The following is a 19,657-nucleotide window of genomic DNA, read 5'->3' as shown; positions in this document are numbered from 1 at the left end:
AAAGAGGGTAGTATATCCTTTTGGTGGAACATCCGTTGAGCAGTGCCCAGCTCTAACGTTGTGATACAGGGCAGGGGGCTGGGGCAAATATGCAGAGTATAATCCTACATGTAGATCGAACAGAGTAAAGGCTATAAACCAAACATCAGTTGTTCAGAACATCACATTGGTTGTGGAGGTCATGTTTTCCCAGACACAATGCAAGCAAGTTTATAATTTATGGAAGGTATTCACACATCTCATGGAAAAACTAAGCAACTCAAACCCAAAGACATCCCTTTTAGAATGATGCAATTGCAGGATTGGGGCAGGAATGCCCAATCCTTCGAGGTACTGAACACTTCCTAGAAGGTTCTGAGTGTGTGTATTACTTGCTGTATACAGTGGGTACACTTGAAAAGTTCATGCCTGTTCTGGAGGTATTACCAGTTTCAGATGTATTCTCCTTGTTAAGGAAAGAGAATATCACCACAATCTATAGTATTTTGAAAACTGTCAAAAAAGTGAGGCCACTATATATATTGAATGGTGGGTACTCAGCATATCTACCAAATCTGGGTACACATACTTACTTACCCATTTTAATGTTCTCTTCATTTTAGATGTGCAGATTTGACTAATAATAATTAATACCTTTCACTTGTTTAAATCTATAAACTCAAATGAGAAAAATAAATAGACAATAGTTCACAGAACTCCAATTCCTTATAACTTGAATGTCAAAAAATGTCATGAATAGATAAAATAGGAACAATATGGTGCATTTTTAATTTTGTAAAATCAATTTTGTGGGGGGAGGGGAATTGGCAGTACAATTATTTTCTATTTCCTAAAGTTAATATATTTTAATATCCATCTTCCAAAAGCTACTTCTATGGGAGCTCTTACTGGAGAGAAAAACACTTACAGGTTTATTTTTTAATTGATCAAACAGCCACATTTTAGGCAAGAAATTTAGCCTTTGACCAAATATTGCTGGGATTTTCTAAGGCACCTAAGACAACTGGTTGCTTAAATCCCATTTCAGTAGGATTTGGATAACTAATTCTCTTAGTCTTCCTTGAAAATCTCAATCCATATAAATACCATGTGCTGCTGTCACAGTGCCTACGATGACTGTTCTTAATTCTACCAATGGAGAATTTGTATTGGGTGTCCCACCTTGGCCAAAGAGTGCAAGGTACCTTTTCCCCATACAAGTATTTAGAAAGTGCTCAAATGTCAGAGGAGCTACCCTCCCCGTCCTCTGTGAAAGCCAGTGTGAAACTGCTATTTTAATTAAGAACAGGCACAACATGCATTTCTTACGGTACATTATCTACTTCATTGATATTTTAAATTCAGCATACATATACCCTGCATTTAAAATTGAGAATACTGCTGATACCAGGAATACCTCTAAAACTAAAGTGAACTTTCAAGTGCACCCTCCGTATGTGGCAAGTACTGAGCCCCCTCAACTCAGCTGTGACATATATGGTGATTGAGGCCACTTATCCTAATGACCAAAATCTGCCCTTTAAAACATGTGTGTTATCACTACAGAAGTTAATGAGAGTTGCTTGCACATAAACAAAGTACATATCAGAAATAATCAGGGGAAGCACATCACAGCAATTTCATGGCTGAACTCATTCTTGGAGGATCTGCCCTTTTTTCTGACATCCTCAGAACCTCTCAAGTATGTTATAGCTTCATAGTCTCTCAAGGAGTGGGAAGAGGGAGTAAGGAGCAAACTCTACAGATGGCAGTATGTCAGTTTCTGTTCTTCATTAGCACTGGTGGTATTTCTTTATTTTTTGCCTGTAGGATCTCCTCCCCACATATTCTGCCAACTTATGGCAGGAGGCAATCAAACGCTTTCGAAAGAGATTTTATTCCTCAATTTCTTTTGCCCATGCAAATATCACCACTCGTTAGGATGGCAGCCAAAAGAAACTCAAATACAGTTTCTAACCAAGGATTGACTAATTAGCTGTTTATTTGTCTTTCAATCTCTCTCTGCTTCCTTTTTTGAGATTTCCCTCCTCCCCTTCCTTCTAAAAGCTTCCAACTTCTGCATCCCCTATATATCCTTCATTATATATAGACATTTGTCTCTTTTCTCAACTTCCCTCTAGATAATGCCATGCTATTATGGCCTAATGAGTTTGGTCCTGATTGTTCACACCCTTAGAGCTCATGTAATTATTAACACCTATGCAAAGTGAATGTAAAGGGCTCCAAATAAAAAATCTCCTCAATTACATAGACTGTAGTGGTTTAAACCTACTTTGTACTCACTTTGTATAGCTGTAACTACTACACAATATGCAAGGCCATGGAGGGCCAGACCCCTTTTACTACCCCGTGCCAGCAAGAGCTGAGAAGAGAACTGATTAGACTCATGCCAGTTTCACACTGTTACCGGTGCCAGAGCTGCTTTGTGGAAGAATAGTACAACTGATGCGATCAACCACTAAGAGTTTGTCTGACAGGAAAGCTTGTAATGGGGGAAGAGGGTTGTATGAGGAAATACAGGATACCTTCAACCTCAGACCAAATGTAGACTCCACACTGAAATACTTTTTAGTCAGTCAGAGCTCTACATTTTAATAAACACCTCTGTAAAACCAATGTGATATTTTCGCCTATATCTTTTTAAATTTTATAATTTAACATAGTCAGTCCTACTGAGTGCAAAAGACTAGTTCAAAGGAACACGTAGGCAGTGGTTTAGTATAAAAGTCACTGAATGTCTAATAAATGAATGTCTACACTACAATACTGAAATGAAATGTGTTGCTATATGAAAACGCCATCATTTAGAAATCCAATATCTGATTTAATATATTATCACTCTTTTTTGTTTGTTCTCCCCTATAGATGGCCAAATAAAACCAAGTTATTTACTAATAAAGTTTGCTTCACTAAAAAAGCTCTTGAAAACTGTATATTATTGGAGAGTTCAGTATAAATGTTGGAAATTCTTAGACTACTGCATTTTTAATCTGGCTGGGGATTCAGTTGAAATCAATGCTATAATCTTTGCCAGTAATGGGCTTTTTACTATGAGGAACAGAATAATGCTCACAAAACATATTTACGTTTGGAGTTTCACATACATACCATGCCCTTAAGTGTACATAATGACCAGTGCAGTATATATGTATTTTAATATATATACACAGGCAAGTCGCATCTTAGGCGCATTTAACATGCGTGAATTCAGCTTTGCACAGTCAGCAAAAACAGAGGAAAAAAGAAAAACAACAATATAAAAACTGCATCTGTAGTGCGGGCAATTCCGTCCACCATTCAACTCAATGAGTGTTTCACCATACGTGGGTTTTGCTTTACGCGCTAACCGCAGAACGGAACCCCCACGTAAGATGAGTCTTGCCTGTATACAGTTATACATACACACATTGTATGAGTTAATGCATATACACAAAATCAGACAAATAAGAATCATCCGAATAAAAATGTATTTCCAACAACAGTATTTCTCTATTAAATCCATGTTTATTGCATAAGTTTTATCACAGTGGAGATTAAATTATGCTTAATCATCTGGTCAGTGCTTTTGTACCTTCACTATACCAAAAACAGTAAAAGCAATTCAGTCATACACTCAAAATCCTGTTACCATCCCACCCCTCATCGCCTCAATGTGTTCCTTTAGTTGCCATGTACTGATAAGATTGTAAAAAGATATATCTAATCGGCTTATTTATAACATCCTTTTCTTCAAGTATTCAGAAAGCGGTACAAATGTCTGTACCATATATTAGAAACATATTTGTAATGTTATTTATTGCTATAGAAGAGAGGCTCCTGATGGAATGATAATGAAATATAATGTCACTGTGTATGAAGATGATCTCAGCATTCTGTCATTTTCACACCTCTTCCCATGTTAGTGAACAACACAAGATAAATGGGCTTCTTTCCTTTCTCTGTCATTCGTGGGACTTCAAACTATAAATAAACAATGCATACACTCACAACGTGTGTAGTGCAAATTCCAAGTAAACAGAATGACATGGAAAGAAGACATAGTTGCCAACTTTGGTTCAGCAAGACAGCTCTGATGTCACGACCAGTGCCTTGCATCCCCACTCTCCATTCAAACCCAGAAAAGCTGCATGTCAGCTACAGTGATTGACAGAGATTGCTGAGGGATGGGGCCATAGTGGAGAGCAGAAGAGACAATCTCTATGAACTGTGTTTGGTTTGGGAGGTTTAATGTCACACATGACACAAAACCTCTAAACATGCATTGGTTACCAACCCAGAGAACCCATCCCATGTTCAGAGACTTTCGTGTTGGCAACTATGTCAGGGACTGTGTGGTCCATATCAACATAAGTTAATATTTTTTCCAGATAGAACTGTTGAAAGAGAACATTTACAACACTGTGATTTAGAAAAAAAACTTAATATAATAATTATTATTAGGAAAGATATTCAACATTTCTTAAACAAACCCCAAATAGTGGTTTGATTCTGCACTGCTCAAGAGCCATGACAAACCTTCTGCACTGACCTCAGGGCCAAAAAATTTTTTTTTCTTAATTATGCATACTACCCACAGAGACATTTTATTCATGTAATTAAAACTCCCCTACATTTCTTCCAGTGGAAGAAATTCTTTATGTAGGGAAAGGCAAATAAAGCCCCATAAAATAAAATAAAAATAAAACATACATAAATATAACATTTACAACTTATCCTAAATTAATCAAAATCCCTTTCTCTAAAGTAATGGCAAAGGACAGAAGAGTTATGTAGCCTATCGAGGGGAAAAGCAGTACACATTTTTACCATTTTTCTTCAATGTTCAGTTTTGAGAAAGTTATTTTTTATGGCTGCATTCTCAATCTGCAACTTAATTGCTGCATGTCAAACACTGGGAAAGATGACTTTATTGAAACATCATTCTTAGGCAACATGTCAAACCTTTAACAAATACAACACAGATCTAGCTCTAAAATTCTCTCAGCTAAAAGAGGGCTAGATATATATTTAAAATAAAAATAAGAAAATCTTTGCAAGCAAAAGGAAACCTTTCCTTATCTGGGATACACACATTCAGGTTTAAAAACTGGGAAATCATAAATATGGTCATTGAATTACTTCAGAGAATTAAGGCTTCTAAAAACTTCAGTGTCAAAATAACCTCTCTGCATCAGTATTAAGAATAAAATACATTTTGCATTTTAGGTTGCATTTTTTGTAGTGTTTTTTAAAGATATTTCTTAGTTCTGTAGAATCTCATCATATAAGAATACATACTGTAGGGGAGTGTTAGAACTGTTTACTGATGTTTTACTTTAAGTAGTTGTTAGACTAAGTTACAGCAATAAAATTCAATTATTGATCTGATTCATTACTGCACATGGGGTAGTTGGCTCATTTCACCTTCTTTTCATATTTAATGTGACCATTTCTTCTGTATTTGCCATTTGGTATCCCGTTGTGGTAATGTCCATTAATAGTGCTATGTTCATCACTTGACCAAAGATGTTTGCTTTGTTTGTGGATAAACTTTGCTATCCTGGTCAAAATGTAGTAAAATAAGGCAGCACCAAGTAGTACAACAAAGGCAATATCCAGTAAGAAATACTGATAAAAAGAGATGTTGTAAACAGCAGCACGTAGATGCTCTGCTCCATTGTGTCTGAGGATGTAATTAATCCAGTACACTGTCCGATTAACAGGATGTCCGGGTTGGTCCTTGTGAATTTCAGACAGCTTTTGGGCCCGTTGCCTGTAGCTGCAGGAAAGAAACAAACAATGTGACAAATTAAAAATATTATCTTGCTCTCAAATGACAAGTGTCCACATGAACAGAAGATGTACTTCAATTTCTCCATACTGAGTTGGGGTATTTTGGTAGGAAAATGACAAAGAACAGCAGCTGGCAGGTGTTTGAGATGCACTATAGGACAGGTGAGTCCTCTTCAATGCAATAGTAAAAGTATTCAGAGAAAAATAAATACTGACAATAGTTGTACCTATATTTATATCTGTACATATGTTAATATGGCGTAAAATTCACCCATGCAGAGAGACAGCAGAAGGGTTTAAATGGGACTTTAGTGGTGCATTGCCTTTCTGCTGGCCTTCTGTACAGGGTGAATTTTATTCACACTGAAAAATAACCAAAACAGATTAGAGACATTTCCCCCTCCCACTAAAATAGACACAAACTCTGTCCAATATATAGTTCATTTATACTCCTGTCCAAAGAAATATGGAAAATAATGTTTCCAGTTATTAGAGAGATGTAGAATAAAGTGATATGCCCTGTCTCTAACATGGTCTGAACAGATTTTTATATTGTTTGACACTAGATCTTTCATGTTTGGGATGCATTTTTTAAATTTATTTTTTAGTAACAGAATTCCCTGATCATGGGGATTCCCTTTTCCCTTTATTTCAGGACAAACAGATTACTAATGGGGACCTCCCCTCCTCAAATCAGATAATTGTATAGTGGAAGACTAATGTAACTGGGATTCATGAGATTTCCTTTGCAACTTCCTATGCAGGTATTTTTTCCTTCATTAATACCCTACTTCTACTGACTATTTTATTTACTCATAGCATTGTCCTGCCCTAAGACAACAGAAGTGTCACCCACAGACACTGTCCCTATCAACCGGATAAGTTGTGTCCAAAGCTCCTACAGTATAATGCACTAGACAACTAGCTAGAACATCAACCTATTTAATTTAGGAATAGTCTATGTGCTACAAATGATAACATGCATTTGGAATAAGGATCTAATACATGAATATTCTTCCTCTTAAGTATCATGAGACAACAGGTAGCATTAAGCAGTACTCTAATCACTCGGTTTAGCAGTTGATTTTCTTACATTAGCTACAGTGTGAACACAGGCACACTCCCCGAGAATGTGAGCTGTCACCAACGGCAGTAGTCTTGATGACAGTGTGAGTTTGTCACTATAACAAGACTAAGTGAAACATCTCAACATAAGTAAAACCAACATGCTTTTGTTCACCACATGTTGCTAACAGCTTATAGTGATTTATTATCTGTTAATGTGACTTCTCCAGGTCCTTTTCTGCAAGCCCAGAATGGATGTAACTTCTTGTACCCTGCAGATGGAGACAGAAGAGAAGCCATATGCTTGGTGGAACTCCCAGATATAAAGGTCTCTAAAAACTGGAAAAGAATACCTCTGCCTTCCTGTTTGTTTGGGACGCCATCAGGGCCCTTTCACAGATTCTGCATTTTTGATAAATCATCGTAGATGTGAACTGGTGATATTCCCACTCCCCTGGCTGACAGTAACTCTGAATCAGTCAGTGGCCTGGTCTAAACTATGCGTTTAAACCGAATTTAGCAGCATTAAATCGATTTAATCCTGCACCCGTCCACACAACAAGGCCCTTTATATCGATATAAAGGGCTCTTTAAACCGATTTCTGTACCCCTCCCCGATGAGAGGAGTAGCTCTGAAATCAGTATTGCCATGTCGGATTAGGGTTAGTGTGGCCGCAAATCGACGGTATTGGCCTCCGGGCGGTATCCCACAGTGCACCATTGTGACCACTCTGGAAAGCAATCTGAACTTGGATGCAGTGGCCAGGCAGACAGGAAAAGCCCCGCAAACTTTTGAATTTCATTTCCTGTTTGCCCAGCGTGGAGCTCTGATCAGCACGGGTGGCGATGCAGTCCCAAATCCAAAAAGAGCTCCAGCATGGACCATACGGGAGATACTGGATCTGATCGCTGTATGAGGAGACAAATCTGTTCTATCAGAGCTCCATTACAGAAGATGAAATTCCAAAGCGTTTGAAAAAAATCTCCAGGCTATGATACAGAGTCCACAGTGTGGTGCTGTGTGACAAGCCTAACGGAAAGCCAAAGAATCAAATGGACGCTCATGGAGGCAGGGAGGGAGTACCAAGGACTCCAGCTATACCACAGTCCCCGCAGTCTCCAAAAAGCATTTGCATTCTTGGCTGAGCTCCCAATGCCTGTAGGGTCAAACACATCGTCCAGGGTGGTTCAGGGTATAGCTTGTCAATTTACCCCCTCCTCCCCCCATGAAAGAAAAGGGAAAAAAAATCGTTTCTTGACTTTTTTCAATGTCACCGTATGTCTACTGCATGCTGCTGGTAGACGCGGTGCTGCAGCACTCAACAGCTGCATCCTCTCCCGTCTGTTCCCTGGTGGCAGATGGTACAGTGCAGAAGGACTGGTAACCGTCCCTGTCATCATCCCGTGAGTGCTCCTGGCTGGCCTCAGATGAGGTCGGCCGGGGGCGCCTGGGTAAAAATAGGAATGACTCCCGGTCATTCCCGGCAGATGGTACAGAATGGCTGGTAACTGTCCTCATCATAGCAACTGGGGGCTGAGCTTAATCAGCGCCGCCCCCCTGCCCTTTCCTGTCTAAAGAAAAGATTCTGTACTGCCTGGACTATCATAGCAGTGGGATGCTGGGCACCTCTTCCCTCCACCGTTTAATGTCCTGCCTGGACTATCATAGCAGCTGGAGGCTGCCTCCCCCTCATTTTATCTCACTAAAAAGTCAGTGTTTCTTATTCCTGCATTCTTTATTACTTCATCACACAAATGAGGGGACACTGCCATGGTAGCCCAGGAGGGTTGGAGGAGGAGGGAAGCAACGGGTGAGGTTGTTGCAGGGGCACACCCTAGAATGGCATGCAGCTCATCATTTCTGCGGGATCTGACATGGAGCAGCTGTGCTTTCTGGTACACTGGTTCTCTAGTACACTTGCCCCATATTCTAGGCAGGACTGACTCTATTTTTAGATACAACATAAAGGAGGGAATGACCCGGGGAGTCATTCTCATTTTTGTCTTCGCGCCTCGGGCCAACCTCAGCGAAGGCCAGCCAGGAGCACCCATGATAGCAGCAGACGGTACAGAATGACTGATAACCGTCTCTGCTATCTTGCAAAGGCAAATGAATGCTGCTGTGTAGCGCTGCAGTACCGCCTCTGTCAGCGGCATCCAGTACACATACGGTGACAGTGACAAAAGGCAAAACAGGCTCCATGGTTGCCATGTTATGGCATCTGCCAGGGCAATCCAGGGGAAAAGGGTGCAAAATGATTGTCTGCCGTTGCTTTCACGGAGGCAGGAATGAGTGATGACATTTACCCAGAATCACCCGAGACACTGTTTTTGCACCATCATGCATTGGGATCTCAACCCAGAATTCCAAGGGGTGGGGGAGACTGTGGGAACTATGGGATAGCTATGGGATAGCTACCCACAGTGCAACGCTCCAGCAATCAACACTAGCCTCGATACTTGGACGTACACCACTGAATTAATGTGCTTAGTGTGGCCGCGTGCACTCGACTTTATACAATCTGTTTTACAAAACCGGTTTATGTAAAATCGGAATAATCCCGTAGTGTAGACATACCCAGTGTTTTCTTAGAATGCAAGACTCATTCAATATAAAGGTCAATAGGAACAGTTAATGCCTTCTGTGCACAAGAGACAGAGTAGTCTTTGGCTGCCTCATCAAAGTTCTTCATGACACTCTGTTTACGTGTGCCTCTGTGGTGCTATTATGTCTTTGGATCCTTAATATCTTGCCCTTCATCCTGTCATTGAATAGTAATAACATGCCAGATCATTCAGTCTCCAGCCTGTCAAAAGAGAAAGCTCTCTCTGGTACAAGACAAGTGGATACTTCATCCAAAGTTTCAGAGTAGCAGCCGTGTTAGTCTGTATCCGCAAAAAGAACAGGAGTATTTGTGGCACCTTAGAGACTAACAAATTTATTTGAGCATAAATGTTTGTGGGCTACAGTAGAAAATACAGTAGGAAGATATATATATACACACACACACACAGAACATGAAACAATGGGTGTTACCATACACACACTAACGAGAGTGATATGTTAAGGTGAGCTATTACCAGCAAGCGAGAAAAAATTTTTTTGTAGTGGTAATCAGAATGGTCCATTTGCAGCAGTTGACAAGAAGTTGTGAGGAACGGGGAGTCGGGGGAGAGAATAAACATGGGGAAATAGTTTTACTTTGTGTAATGACCCATTCACTCCCAGTCTTTATTCAAGCCTAATTTAATGGTGTCCATTTTGCAAATTAATTCCCATTCAACAGTCTCTTGTTGGAGTCTGTCTTTGAAGTTTTTTTGTTGTTGTAATATTGCAACTTTTAGGTCTGCAATCGAGTGACCAGGGAGATTTAAGTGTTCTCCAACTGGTTTTTGAATGTTATAATTCTTGACATCTGATTTGTGTCCATTTATTCTTTTACGCAGGGACTGTCCGGTTTGGCCAATGTACATAGTTTCCAAGGTGCCACAAGTACTCCTGTTCTTCGTCCAAAGTGTCTGTCATGACAACTGTGTAAATTAAAGGGACATCCATGAGCAAATTCAGCCAGAAAGACTTGTCCTCTAGCCATTAAGTGAGAGAGGACTTCAGATATAAGAGTAATAGTAAGCAAATAGAATCAGACTGAAGTGACTAATATATGTGACAAACTGAAGTGCCTGCAGATGAAAACTTGACAAGTGTAGTTCCAGACATGCCAACATAGAAGCCAGCTTATGAACCCATGATATTATTGAGTCCAGCTGAATTATGAGAGAAACTCAAGACCTCAGATTCATAATTCTTTGTAGAGATGATAACATTTTATTGAACAGCTTGAATGACACACCTCTGCCCCAAGATAAATCTGCTTCTGGGATGAGAAAAGAGAACTTTGTGTTTATTCTAAACCAAGCTGTGGGCAGACAAGACAAGGCAAGGTTACTCTTTTGTATCCCTTACACCATAGGACACAGACAACAATTTTGGATCAGCTACAATTCAAATATTCCAGCTGATGGAGCCAAGTATATGGGTAAAATATCTTTAAACCTCTCTGTCAACATAGCAAAAAATGACCATTCTACATGTTACTACTGATTCATAGTGATTCCATCAAGACAGATATACAGATGCTTTGCTTTACAGAGAAGGAAAAGGGCCGGTTGTTATCCTTGAGAAATATAGGATTAATGGTCAGGGATCTTCATTTGGTACTACGTGCTAACAAGAAAAGTAAATGAGGATAATGATTTTTAATATGGCAGACAGAGTACTAATTATTTGAAAGATTTGTTTGCATTATGTACAGGACCACATTTTAAAGGAATGACTTTTTGTGTATACATAATACCTGAATTTCTTTGTGCATATTGGACAACCAGGCAGGAACACAGCTGTGTGCAGAAATCTCCATTTGCTTAAATATTTGTGCATACAAATCCTTATTTGCATAAAGATTTGACCTACAATGACAATTTAAAATTTTTTTTTTCCTTACCTGGGATCATTAATGACTTTCACCAGTGCTTCATATAGTTCATCCTCAGTAATTGTCTTCCAGTTTAATAATATTCCCATGCCTTTGGCCTGCACTCGGGTCATAGTATCATAGTGGTCTCCAAAGAGGGGAATTCCCACCACAGGTACTCCATGGTACATGGTTTCAAAAATACTGTTCAAACCACCATGGCTAAGGAAGGCTTTAATGTTAGTATGACCTACAGAAAGGAGAAGAGAAGTAAAGGAAAAAAAATGCTTTAAAAACATGTATATTATGTAACATAAAATTACCAAAATTAGAAATAGAAAAGACCAATTACCACATTCAGCAACTCTTCCCAATCAAGTATTATTTGAATAGTGTGCTGTTTTAAACCCTTTCCCAGTTCATTGGTGAATGGGTTAAACAAAACCAGCTCCCTACTGGATGCCTCCCTCTGCCAAATTAATATATTGCCATTTATCATTATCCTTAGTTTCCAAGCCTCTGTTTTTGTCCAAACCAATCTGAACGATTTTTTCAAATAAGATTTTGTGAGGCACAGTATAAAATGGTTTAATAAATCTGAGTATATCACAGCTCCTTTCAAATTTCTATGACTTCCGTTCAGGAAGTGCACACAATTGCTTGAAGTTACATATGTGCTCAAGTACCTCCATGAATTTAGGCCACAGAAATGTTGCAATCGTTGTTTTTTCATTCCTTATAGTCCAACATACAATATGGGGTATATTCAACAAAATGAAAATCTCATTTCACACACATGGTTTAAAATAACTAATATAAACATTAAGTATGATATTGAGGGATTCTGACTAGATTGACTCTAGAAGACCCTGAAGTTATGTTCACATGGTATCCCCAGAGCAGCACAAAGATGCACATTCCAGGTATCCTTTCCTCAGGTTTCTGTTTAGAGTGGAAAGTAGCACTGAGTGGTTTCAGGTTACTCTGATTTGCTGGAAAAGTTGATGGAATAATAGAATTGAATTGGAGCATCCTGTAAAGCCTTGTATTTACTTTTATCTAAATAAAACATCAGTTCCATGAGGGACAAAAGCTGATTATTTTTAACTGACTGTTGTTGATTATTACCATTGGTACATGCTAACTTTGCATTATAAATGAACCAAGGAAAGAACCCTTATCCCCAAGAATTCAGAGAATCATAGAATATTAGTGTTGGAAGAGACCCCAAAAGGTCATCTAGTCCAATCCCCTGCTCAAAGCAGGACCAACACCAACTAAATCATCCCAGACAGGGCTTTGTCAAGCCTGGCCTTAAGAACCTCTAAGAATGGAAATTCCACCACCTAGGTAACCCGTTCCAGTGCTTCCCCACCTTGCTAGTGAAATAGTGTTTCCTATATCCAACCTAGACCTTCCCCACTGCAACTCGAGACCATTACTTCTTGTTCTGTCATTCGCCACCACTGAGAACAGCCTAGTTCCATTCATAAAAAATAGGAGTTTTTAGTGACAGAAAATTAATCTATTTGGGGTAAAATGGTCTGACTGTAACAATAACAATATATTATTGTATTAAATAGAAGAATTTGACTCACTCAGTGCAATGTGGTTACTACAACAAAACTACTTTAGTTAAAACTCATTTGCCTCGTCACTACATTATAATTAAAACTCTCTCTCTCTCTCTCACTCACCCTCACCCTCCCCCACTCACTTATTTACTTACTTTTTAATGTTACTCCTCAGAAAGAATCTTTAGACTGGCATTGTTTTACAACAACTTCTAAGTAACCTAGAAGCAACCATAAGCTTTCATTGGGTCCTAAGCTCAGCAATGTTTTCATACACTGTTGACACAAAGTAAAAAAGCTCATGGGAATAAATCTTAAACATTCTTTAAAAAGAAACTTATGTCTGAGATACAGTTGTTTGACTTCTTATTTCTCGGGTGCTTAGATAATATAGCTATGGCTGAATACCCTGATAAATAAACTGAGAGAGTTTGTTATCAATTTGTAATCCACATCCTATGCCTGATAATGCTTTGGTAGGAACAAGGAGCAAATATATAACTATATTGCCACACATCCACATTCCTCAGGTTTCGATCAATTGTGTGTGTGTGTGCATGTTTCTGAATTTTCACTGAAAACATCAGCAAAGACTGCATATTTGAAGTGTTTGCTGGTAAAGCAAACAGCATATAGTACTCAACTTACTAATAGTTACAAGTAAGCAGTGTTCCAAGATATCATGATTCTAGTAAATTTCTATATAAGGGACTTCTCTTCTTAAAATATTATCTCATGATTGCATAGCTTTTGCAGCGTATAAAGCTTTCTTCAGTGCAGTTGTCCCATTTATGAAGGCCAAAAAGTTCTGTATTTTTTTAAATCAGCTATGAAACTAAAAGAAATGTAAAATAAATCCTATCTCTTGAGTCCTCTCAGCTCTCTTGGAGGTGGGCTAATGAAGTTCTATGAATGACCTACTACTTGGCCATCTTAGTTTTAATAGAACCAACCATTAGGGAAATACATAGAGATGAGACTGGGGAAGGACAGAAGGACAGTGATCCTATAGACTTCAGTAACTCTGACCAAGAGGATGGTCTTGGCTCAAGACAGGAGCTTTAAAGCAGACTCCACTGGCATCCTCTTTCATCCCAATTTAAGCAAGGAATTTGTGTCTTTTCTGGTATATTACATACATATAGGTGCAGACAGATCACAGGTTTCCCTTTGCTCAGATGTGGCCTGGTCCACAGTCCATTGAATTCAATAGGAGTTTTTCTAACAAATTCAAAGGCTTTGGATCAGGACTATGTTTTGTTGGACTGATAAAGGGAATTTTACAGAGGTAAAAGGAATAAAACGTGTAACATACTATAAGCTCTTTGGGGCAAGGAACATACTTTGGTTTTATGTTTATATAGAGCCCACTCTTAGGGAGCCAGGCCTCTAGCCACTACCACAATACAAATAATAAATGCATAAATAAATAAATAAAATAATAATAATTTATTGATTTACACTTTATCTGACTAGGGAAGACAGTGAACAGCCACTGAAGATACACCTGACTTAGTTTAGCCCTTGTGTTTAAGAAAGAAAATTGTTTAGTTTTGAGGAACAGTCATGGCTGTGGTGGTGACTTTACATGACAGTCCAGGCACATGCATTTGTGGAGGAGTTAAGAAACACAGGAGATGGGCAATGTTTTGTGTAAGAGAAACTTCCAGATGACTGAAGTGATGAATTCATCAAATTAGTGAATTCATCAAATTTTGTGTTTGGGTATTCCTAAGTGGTTTTCCAAGTGCTGCAAATTCTCTTGCAGAATTCTGGCCAATAAAAGTCACTGACTGAGTCAAAGCCATGATTATTTTCAGTTGTTGACCTTTTCACTGGGAATATCATTACTATCTTTGCAGCAATCCAACTGTCAGACACCAAGATGTTGTAAGCACTTAACTAAAGATGGCACAGTCTTTGGTTCTTTTGGAGGCCCTAATTTCAAGCCATTTGATTACACTGCTCTACAGCCAAAATGCTTCTGAAATAAATGTAGTCCAACTTTACTAATTCTGGGTCACTGACAATGAAAATGATGCTTAAAATTGTTGATTGGTTCTAGTTTTCAAGATATGCTATTGGGTCAGTATATACGACCCTTGACTTGGGAATGGCAGAGGATAAGTGAGTTATAAAGGGAAGGGATCTCACTTTAAACCAGAAATGACTAAAATACATCTTTGACTGGATCTATGAATAAATCTATGACTGGGTTTGGACAGTACTTGCTTTTTAGGCAAAATAATGAATGATGCAATCTGAAGCTGGTATTGCATCATACATGATAGGAATTGCATCATGTTATTCCTAGAAGTCATGGATGATGCAATCATAACGAAGCTTACATCACTCTGCTGAACAAATTGCCCTATATCAGCTCTAGAAATCATACAGTGTCGTGCTCTCTTATTTGTCAGTGTTTGATTTTGCAAAGGGACACATTTCTGTTTAGCCAAAGTGAGCAGAGATGCCTCGTACTTGTGTGAACAGTGCAGATAACGTCTGCTATGTTTGTGGTGAAGTGACTTTTGCATCACAAAAGCGCAGTACAATGACTATGGTTAAGAAAGCCTATCACCTTTATTTTGGCTACAAAACTGGAGATCAGGACAAGAGGTGGGCCCCACACATATGCTGCAACACTTGTGCAACAAATCTTCGCCAGTGGTTGAACAGGAAAAGGAAATCTATGCCTTTTGCAGTGCCAATGATTTGGAGAGAGCCAACAGATCATACCAGCAATTGTTACTTCTGCATGGTGCCTCCAGTTGGGAAAGGTGTGTCAAAGAAGAAAAAGTGGACTGTGCATTATCCAAATATTCCATCAGCTATACGCCCAGTACCCCACGGAGAAGGACTGCCGGTTCCTGATGCACCAGAATCATTCTCACTTGAGTCAGACGAGGAAGAGGAAGATGATGAAACTTCTGGTCCTGAACCATCAATGTCACAGGACCCACATTTTCTCCCATCCTCCTCCTCTGAACTACACCTCATAACACAAGGTGAACTGAATGACCTTGTCAGGGATTTGGAACTACCCAAGAGTAAGGCAGAGCTGTTGGGCTCCAGACTACAGCAGTGGAATCTCCTGGCAGGCTATCAGGGCAAAAGGAGCCCATCAATGCTTGCAGACTATTGCTGGACAGTGACAAGAGATGCTCCATTTAATGAATATAAGAGACAAGCCAAGAAGCGCCGAGTAGACACTGAATATGACTAAACTATGTACATAATAGTTTTTTGCCTTTTGTTTCATAATAAATTTTATTTATAGAAACCTTTTGCTGATTTTTAAAGTGTTACATAAACAGGACAGGTGAAATATTATCATGTAAAGCAACCATAAACACATGAAAAGACCTAAGTTTACAATTTATGATTAAAACTCTACTATCTACACAATATATATAGACATAAAATGTAAAAACTTAAATATCTTAGAAACAGTAGCCAATCAGTTGTTTTAATTGTTATATTTGAATTCAGCACATCAAAATACATAATAAATATCATATTTTATCTCTGAAGCAGACGACTTCTCAAAAATTGTAGACCAGTGTTATTTAACCAAAAATGAATGTCTTTCAACCCAATGATAATAATAATCAATTTGTCTTAGCTAGCACTTTATATACTCAAAGAGTTGTACAAACATTAACTAATCAATTACCACTTCAGTGATGGGAAAACTGAGGAAAGATAGCAGGACCTGATCTTTGGTGTCATAATGTTCTGAAAAAGTTTTTCTTGAGATTTTAAACACTGAAATTAATTAGATTTTGCTTGCTTGTAAATTATTAGCACGAGAAGCCCTCCAGATAAGCGGCATATTTAAATTTTCAAATTTTAAAGGTTTGGATTTTGTTGAAACTCCCCCAGCCAAAAAGCAAGCAAACATGTAAAACAAGCAAACAAATCCCTCTGGTTGAGAACCACTATGGAAAATTTACAGATGGAATGGAGAACTTTTCAGAAAGTTGTAAGCAACTGAAAATGGAAGTCTGTTTATGTTTTTTTCTCCTTCAGTTATATTCTCAATACATGACAAACTTCACTAATTAGCACAGGATTATTATTTTTCTTTTGCACTCAGAGCATAAAAAGTGTTTTATTTACCTTGAGTTCATTCTGAGTTCTACATTCTTACTGCACTATTTCTGGTATAGAAGTTGGTTGTTTTAAAATAACAAATTTTACAGCACTGTCAACTGCATGTACTTTGATTTTTAAAAAAGCAAGCTTTCACCACATTTTGTACTCACCAAGGAGGTCATTTTGTGGTAACCATTCTCTGAGTTTTGTATTGTTTCCTAAATTCTTCGGCTTGCTTCCTGAAAACCTAAAATGCACAGCAGACAGCAATCTTTCAAAATAAATTCTCAAAAGTTCTGAAACTGATAGACTTGAAACACACATTCAAATCAAATGATCCCTGAATATTAGAAATGGTCATTCACATGGGGAAAGGATTTATTTATGTACCATTATATGGAATTGGATTTGTGTCAGCAGGTCAGATAGTTCCAATGGTACAAAGTAATTGACCAATAACTACAGAGTAATTTCAGTTATTTAGTTTTCCTACTCTCTGGCTGACAGATAAATATGTGTGTCTGATTTGCGTAATGACAGTATAGTTTTTTATTTAATACCCATACAAATCCCTGTGTGATGCTGTACGATTGAAACATGACCATTTATATAATTGATATTGCCACTTTTAGACAATTGCAACAAATCTTGTATAATGTCATGTAAGGTGAATGGAAAAGCTATGTTTTGCTAAAGATGATTATTCTGTTTAAATCCATATATCATCTCTGTATCTGAAGTTATGAATACTGGCTATAGATCTATATCTCAAATGTGTTTGTTCCAGGAGGAACACCCACCAGGTAAAATCATCATTGAAGCCAGACAGCTTTATGTTGATGGCCATTCAAAGGCAATTGACTCTCACAAGGGGCATAGAAGAAGCTTATCCCACACAGCAAGTCTTCCTGTGGACGCCTTAGCCTCCAAGTGGGCAATTGCTGCTCCTGTGAGTCATCACAGCCATGTAATAGTATGTGACTTGACATGCGACCTTGGACTCCATCTTTTGCCTGTAATTTCTGGCAAACTGAGACTGTGAACTTTGTTTGGGATAGTAAAATTCCAGTCACATGGTATAGGAAATAAAAGACCCTGGCAACAGCTCCATTTTGTCTTCATTTCCTGCTTCATTTCTCTGGATGAAGCTCTAAACAAGGATTTGATGACCCCCAAGCCATTTGAGTAATTTCCAGAGAGACTTTTGCAAACAAGCAGTTTATTCCATCACTGCTTCAAATCTAATATAAGAACTTTGCAATCACTTGTATGTATGATTTCTGTCACCATTTCAATTCTCCTCTTCTTTATAAATAAACCTTTGGATTTTAATTACTAAAGGATTGGCAACAGCATGATTATTGGGTAAGATCTGAGTTATATATTGACCTGGGCATATGGCTGATCTCTTGGGATCAGAAAAACCCTTTGTTTGGTTAAATTGGTTATCAATAACGACTCATCATAAAATCTAGTGTCTGGGTGGTGAAATAAGTGCTGGAATGCCATTTTTGACTTCTTGTTAACCAGTGTTAACCAGAGATAGAAGTTTATTTTTGTTAATGGCTTGGTACAATCTAATGATAGAATAACCACCAGTTTGCAGGGTGAGTCTGCCCTATTTCCCTGCAGTTTGCCCTGAATCTGGTATTCTCAGCTGTGACCCATTGATAAGCTGAAGTCTATTATTAAACAGAGCAGAATGTTTGCAGAATCTCTCTATAGGCATTTTGTTGAATGAGAAAATATTAATAAAGCTACTCTGACTGATTACTACTATATAAATCCCTCTACTCAGAACTCCCCATCAACATAACCATAACAAACACAGCTCAGTGTGTGACTTCCCTTTGCAGTTATGAAACCTCCCTTAGGTCCTAACAATACAAAGACTTGGGTGCAGGCAGGGAATCAGAACGAGAGGCAGCCATATTTACTGTGGCTAAGATTTTCAAAGGCAGTTGAGTGTCTTAACTCTCTTAAACTGATTTGAAAATCCCAACCTATAGGAATATGGATTGGTAATTATGAAGGTGCTTATGGATTTATAGCAGTCAATCGTAACACATTTAATAGAAGGGGGAGAGAAAGCAGAACATAATAACTACTTGGGGAGCTCCCTGTTTGCTCAGCCATATCTTGGGTTAAGGACCTTTGATTTCAGAGTTTATTTCACCCAGAATATCGTTGTTAGTTGGAAAAGAAGGAGCACCCTCATGTTACCAGTTAAATAAATAATACATCATTGTATGGCTTTCACTATTTAGTCTACACATTCTGTGCATTTCTTAATAAGCATTGCTATTTACCAGAAACATATAAAGTAAAAAATAAATTATGTTATGGTCTTTGGCTACAATTTCATGGAGAATATATATAGGGAAGCAATAAAAGAGATTTACCTAACTACTTTTATTTATCATACTCCTTCTCTTTCCCCATTTAACACAGAAAAGGGTAATGACAAGCAGAAGCATTTTTTTAAAAGGTCAGTTATACAAGATCCACTTCTTTGGCTATCCCTCAATGTGAAGATGATGTCTGCCAAGGGGGTTCACTGGTGACTTTTTAAGTGGATGAGGCGCCCAATTCTTGCCCTGCAGATTTTCCCATAGAAGTGATAGTTGTAGTCTTGGAGGAGACACAGTTGTTGGCTGGACTGTTGTACCCTTTCTT

At 38.3% G+C, this 19,657-nt stretch overlaps 1 protein-coding gene across 3 annotated transcripts in view; it reads right to left on the bottom strand.

Moving 5' to 3' along the window:
• Positions 1 to 3,484: 3,484 nt before the first annotated feature.
• The window catches only part of UGT8 (UDP glycosyltransferase 8), an 83,136-nt gene continuing 66,963 nt past the window's right edge, over positions 3,485 to 19,657 (bottom strand). For 2 of the 3 annotated variants that reach the window (XM_050944430.1, XM_050944431.1), the window contains exons 4-6: positions 17,152 to 17,228; positions 11,340 to 11,559; positions 3,485 to 5,758 (exon numbers count right to left, since the gene is read on the bottom strand). In XM_050944430.1, the coding sequence (XP_050800387.1) occupies positions 5,395 to 5,758; positions 11,340 to 11,559; positions 17,152 to 17,228 (661 nt within the window). In that variant the 3' untranslated portion in view covers positions 3,485 to 5,394. Of the gene's footprint in view, positions 5,759 to 9,716; positions 10,369 to 11,339; positions 11,560 to 17,151; positions 17,229 to 19,657 lie in introns of those variants that run through there. The other variant, XM_050944432.1, reaches the window with a different exon arrangement.

Source organism: Gopherus flavomarginatus, chromosome 3 (assembly GCF_025201925.1).
Source record: "Gopherus flavomarginatus isolate rGopFla2 chromosome 3, rGopFla2.mat.asm, whole genome shotgun sequence".
In the NCBI taxonomy this organism is placed as follows: Eukaryota; Metazoa; Chordata; order Testudines; family Testudinidae; genus Gopherus; species Gopherus flavomarginatus.
The sequence above is the reverse complement of the archived record's forward strand: the minus strand, read 5'-3'. Positions and strand labels throughout refer to the sequence as shown.